The sequence below is a fragment of the Microtus ochrogaster genome, unplaced genomic scaffold (assembly GCF_000317375.1).
Source record: "Microtus ochrogaster isolate Prairie Vole_2 unplaced genomic scaffold, MicOch1.0 UNK56, whole genome shotgun sequence".
NCBI classification, from domain to species: Eukaryota; Metazoa; Chordata; class Mammalia; order Rodentia; family Cricetidae; genus Microtus; species Microtus ochrogaster.
This window is the reverse complement of record NW_004949154.1, coordinates 1,883,849-1,889,572: the sequence shown is the minus strand read 5'-3', so window position 1 is coordinate 1,889,572 and position 5,724 is coordinate 1,883,849. Positions and strand designations below refer to the sequence as shown.

Below are 5,724 nucleotides of genomic sequence, written 5' to 3'. Positions count from 1 at the left end.
TTTTTTTCTTTCTCTGCATAGATCCCAGTCTGGTTCAAATCCTGGACTCTGCACCTTCCTCTGTTCTGGAATTACAGTCCAGTATACCATGCCTACTAGAATGACAGCTCCTTAACTTTTTCTAAGCTAAGGATAGGCCGGCTTCCTCAGTTTCCCACGGAGAACCCTGGCATTTTTAGTTTCCCTTGCCCGGTTCAGTTAGTGTCCTTATTACAAGTGTGCACAGAATGTGGGTGCAGAGTCCTTTCCTTCTCTGTCCAGATTTCTTTTCACACAGTGTTTTCAGGCTATTATTTTTGTGTATGTCTGGTTTATGTAGGTGTCCACATGTGTGTGAGTGTGCACGTGTGTGGGTGTGCATGTGTGTGGATGTACTTGTTCATGTGTGCACACATAGAGGCCAGAGACCAAGATCAGATGTTTCCTAGAGTGTTCTCCATCTTAGTCTTTGAGACAGGGTCTCCTGCTGTTTTGGTCAGGCTGACCAGAAAGTATGCTCCGGGCATTTGCTTATCTCTACCTCCCCAGTGCTGGGGTTATGAATCTCTCCAGTCCCCTCCCCAACTGTGAACATTTTGAAACATGAATTTACCCAGAAAATATAAGAAATAGAAGTCATGATGTCATTTACTGAGCCACAAACCATTCTAGAATTATGTATGGAGTAATTTTGTTCATTTCATACAAATGTGTTTGTGTACATGCCTGACTCTCTTAGGTGGTTGTTGAGGATCCAGATTCTGTTCTTCATGATGGTGCAGCATACACTTTACCCGCTAATCCACCCCTTGATCCCCAGAAACAGTTTAAAAATTTTCTGTGTGTGGGTGTTTTGTGTCTGTATGTGTGTGCATGTATATCTGTGCACCATGTGCGTGAAGCATCCATGGAGGCCTGAGGAGGGTGTTGGCTTTCCTGGAACTCGAGATAGAGAGTTGTGAGCTGTCATGTGTGTGGTGGGAATTGAAAGGCAGCCAAGTGCTCTTAACGGCCAAGCAATCTCTCCAGTCCCCTCCCCAACTGTGAACATTCTGAAACATGAATTTACCCAGAAAATATTAGAAATAGAAGTCATGATGTCACTTACTGAGCTACAAACCATTCTAGAATTACGTATGGAGTAATTTTGTTCATTTCATACAAATGTGTTTGTGTACATGTTTGTAGTAGGTGAATTGTAAAAGAGCCCTTACTATAAGAAACACAAGCAGGTGTTTTAATAGTTATCTGTAGAAGTAGTGAGTGTGTTGTTTAATCCAGAAGATTGCACGAATCTCTCCAAATCACTGGGGCTTTCCTTCTCTTTCGCCATAGGTGTAAATGACAACTCGCAGTCTGCCTTGAGAAGCCAGATATTTTATTTCATGAGTCACAATGGTGAGTACTCCAGGAACTTTGCATTAGGAGCCATTTATTCCACACAATGGCTCTGTGGTTTTTTTTTTTTTTTTTTTTATAGAGCAGCGTTGTTAACATCCACTCTTCTTGGCATAGATTTGAAATGAGATTTAAGAACTCCTCATCCTTTGGTCCCGTTCAGCAGAAGAGACTCCTCCTCAGTACTGGGTGAAGTTGGCTGTGATGTGCTCGTTGTTGAAGGGAATGTAGTAAGCAACTCCTGAAAAGAGGCAGAGGATAATAAATGCTGTGGGGCCTGTCAACTTCCCATGCCAGGACCTCAGCCCATTGAGCTGGTTGGAGGGTAAGATCACCGTGGGAGACGTGGGTAGGAATATGAATTTGGGATGTTTAAGGATTTCTTTTAAAATGCTTTTATTGTTGTTACTTTATTTGTGTGCGTGTGAAGGCCAGAGGACCACTTGTGAGAGTTGATTGTCTCTTTCCATCACGTGGTCCCACAAGTCACACTCGGGTCACCAAGCCTAGTGCCAGATGTCTCGACCAGCTCCTGCTAGCCCTGTTTAGGAATTTCTTTCTTTTAAAAAATTTATTATTATTATTATTATTATTATTATTATTATTATTATTATTATTATTGTGTGTGTATATGCGTGTGCACATGTATGCACACTACGTGTATAAAGGCGCTGGTGGAGGCCAGAAGAGGGACCTGGGATTACAGGCTGTTGTGAGTCACGTGATATGGTTGATTGGTACTCTGCAAGAGCAGTTGCCGCTTTTAACTATGAAGCCATCTCTCCATTCCCTCGAATGGGTGGCCTGGCACTTTCTCTCCCCGTTTTCTTCTGTTTGGCAGATGATTTATTTGCCGCTTGTATTTGCTTTTATCTTGCATTACACATGTCTATGGATTTCTGTTTTACTACCTTTAGGTTTCCACTTTATGGAACATGTCTTTGGGGGTAAGCCCATAAGTCTCTTTTCTCTTATGTAGAAAATTGTATTAAATATTATCTCTGAAATTTTATCTTCAGTATTAGAAGATTTATCTGGCACCTAGGAGCCATGCAATAAATGACACAAAGTATTTACGGAAGAATCGCACTTAGTTTTGGGAGATTTTGTAAAAAAAAGGAACGGCATTAGGCTGAGAACCTTTCAAGGATAGATGGTGTTGATATCTTTTATCTTTTAGGTATTCTAGCAACAGGAAGTAGGACAATCTTGTGCCAAAATGTTTTTGAATCTGTTATCTTTCCTTTTACTGTATTTGCTTCCAGAGAAAGGAACTATAAAATGAAAATACCACCTTGATCTCAAAAAATCATTCTGAAATTTTAAAGGTAGTGGGAGAAATGACAATAACAGCAGCATTTTGAACATATAATCTGCAAAAGATATTATAGTTAATAATCTTGAACAATTTTTCTAATCCTTACAACAACCCAAGGAATGGTATTTCCATGTTATAGCTACAGAGACTTATTCCTTACTTGTGTATGTAGGTTATGACTATGAGAAGCGCTTTCTCCAAAGCCTGTTGCTGCAGTTCATGAATTCTGACTGGCCAGTCTTTCCTAACTATATGGGAGATGGCAAGCAAAATAGCTCTCCCAGGGTAAACCTGGAGAATGGAGCCTTCATGATACAGCCCTGGCCTCCTGTGGCTCTGGATTTACAGTCCTCTTCATGCTAACAATCAGTGCCTGGTCAACATGATCCTTAGGCAAAACCATGCCTTGGTGCTCTTGAAGTGGGAAGATGTTTTAGCATTTGTGCAAATCTTTCAGGAATACTCAGGTTTTGCTGGAGTCTGAGTTTCATTCTTGCCGTGTTTACCACATAGATGCAGTTACAGACACCCCTTTTGTAAGGGACTAAGCAGGTGGTGAGGGCTAGATTTTTGCTGAAGCTGTATTAGAAAGCTCACATCCTCAAGTTTAAACCTGGACTTTGTTGTTTGTTCTGTCAGATTCTAGTCTTGTGTTTTATACAGGTCCCTTTGACATCTCATGGTGATGAAATATTCTGAAATATTTCTTGCATTCTAAGAGACTGGAATTTTTGCTGGACCTCACTGCCAGCTTTAATAGTACAAATTGTGGCCACTTAAGACTTAAGACTGTTATCTTACTAAGTACTCAGCCTATTTGCTTAGCCTCCTTTTCTGAGAACAGTGTAAGAATCAACATACTTGCCTTGAATTTCTCATGTAGTCAACTTTTACAGCCTAAGATAATGCATGGCCATAATATTAAGTTCTTAAGTTATATACTCTTGCAAGCCTCTCACCCAGAACAATGCATATGTATCGTTTGCTGAAAGCATCACATACAGAAGTTGAAAGCGACTTCCTAATCCTACCATAAAGTCTGAAAGCAGCCATTTATGAAATCAGAACACTGATGTTTGTAACACCGCTAAATATTTCTGTAAAGTGCCCCATTCTTTCCCCATGTGACACTCTCTGTGCTGTTCAATAAAGACAGAGCAAAGCCCTTTGTGAGGGACAGACACACAGACAGAGACACGACAGATACACAGCACACACAAACCACACAGATCAACATGACAGCCCTCTTCAGGCAGGCACAGATTCAGACCCATGCAACAGAAAGACAAAGGATGGAAGACATAAGTCTGATGAAGTAGAGAATTCAAATCTGGACTTGCTCTCGGTGAAATGGCCCCAAGGGGGAAGTACCTTTATTCCTTTCCTTAATGCTACACTGATGCATTATTGGTTACTTGGGGTTAATCACCAGTGTAGAAAATTCCCATCACATCTCTTGGATTTAGTTACATTCCTGTAAAAAGAGTCACTAATAACTGTGGGATGTTTATTTTATGACTATATATGATACTCAGTTCCTATGTATATCCTTATTATAAGCACATACAGTTTCACATTCACTGAGTACATTAATTAAAGAATTAGTAAATGTAGCCTTCCAACTGGAAGAAAACCACATTCCTTTGCTTTCCTTACCTTCCTCCAAAGGTGTTTTGCCACTAAGGAGCTCCCAGTATGTCTTCTGATTAGCATTTTCAGCGATATTGTTGATAGAATAGACCATAGGGCCCCAAGATGTCATTTTGGTTTCAAATCTAAGAATAAAATGTAAGTAGTACCACTCAGTTGAAGTCAGGCAACAGAAGGCAAGATGGAAGGATAGATGTTCAAGTGCTTTACAGAGCAAATAAAAATAATGTTCAAAAGAGAAAATGCACTTGACTGAGTTTAGAATCATGCCATTTAAAATAGAATTTTAGTTAATAGATAAAGGAGTTTTTCTTTATATTTTCACTTGAGTAGGTTGATAGGTATTTCCATTTTTTGATAGTCATGTTTTATGGATATATTATTTAGAATGGACAATTTAGTTTGCACAGTACATGTTTGCCAGATTCCATGGGTTTATTTCTGTTTGGTGTGGTGAGAACTCCAGACTAATGGGTACCTTCATGTATGAACAATGAAACATTTGAACTCTATATTACATACAGCTCCATGACTCAGTTAGAGTCCAAGGTTTTCCCCTATAGAATATTGCATAGCAATAAAAGGAGTAGCCGTCATAGAGGGCAGTGCACATGAGGATTTGGGGGATGTATTCTACTATCAGTCAACTTTAGTGATGTCCAGATTCTCAGAGGACCGTATACAAAGAACCATGGGAGCTGGTGTCTTTGGCCCCCATAGGTGCATATATGTATTCCTCATGTGATTACAATAAAATAAAATTAAAAAAATAAGGATTCAACTTTTAAAGAAGTGTATGCCAGCCTATGAATATGATGAATCATAACTGTTTATACTACACATAGAAAAATCCACCAGATTATTAAATAGCTGATTATATTGTGGTTGTGGAGGCAATTTATTCTTTGTGGGTTTTTTCCTCTCCAAGTTTCTATGATGTATCATCTGTCATTTTTATATTTACAGACGGAAGAAAAATCAGACAACATTAAATGCTGAACTTGTAAAGCATATCCAGAGGGTTTGGGCATTTAGTGTCCTCCTTTCTTTTCCATGAATTGGCATGGTCCCTTGACTCCTAACCTGTGACCTCCCTATCTTCCCCTGTTGCTTTCTCTTTTTTTTTTTTTTGTAAACAGTTGACATTTCCATATTCTACTCTTTCCTAACAGGATAGTGGGTAGAACATGAATTTCAAAGACAGTCAAATCCATAGTTAGCTCTGAACTCTATTAGTTACATGTTATGTGATCTTAGGGAGAGAGAGAGAGGGTGTAGGGGAGGGAGGGAGGGAGAGAGAGAGAGAGAATAAGAGAGAGAGAGGGAGAGAGAGAGAGAATAAGAGTGAATATAGGAATTTGAGTCAGGTTTGGGGATGG

General features: G+C 39.6%; 2 protein-coding genes across 2 annotated transcripts in view; one reads left to right on the top strand and one right to left on the bottom strand.

The window, feature by feature from the left end:
* The first annotated feature begins 1,343 nt into the window (after window positions 1–1,343).
* The window catches only part of LOC101988605 (oocyte-secreted protein 1-like), a 52,976-nt gene continuing 48,595 nt past the window's right edge, over window positions 1,344–5,724 (top strand). The window contains exons 1-2 of the mRNA XM_005369669.2: window positions 1,344–1,377; window positions 1,495–1,702. The gene's annotated coding sequence lies outside the window, so the exon portion shown is untranslated. The remainder of the gene's footprint in view (window positions 1,378–1,494; window positions 1,703–5,724) is intronic.
* The window catches only part of LOC101988885 (gastric intrinsic factor), a 13,258-nt gene continuing 9,040 nt past the window's right edge, over window positions 1,507–5,724 (bottom strand). Inside the window, exons 8-9 of the mRNA XM_005369670.2 lie at window positions 4,352–4,470; window positions 1,507–1,618 (exon numbers count right to left, since the gene is read on the bottom strand). Coding sequence (XP_005369727.1) covers window positions 1,557–1,618; window positions 4,352–4,470 — 181 coding nt within the window. The 3' untranslated portion in view covers window positions 1,507–1,556. The remainder of the gene's footprint in view (window positions 1,619–4,351; window positions 4,471–5,724) is intronic.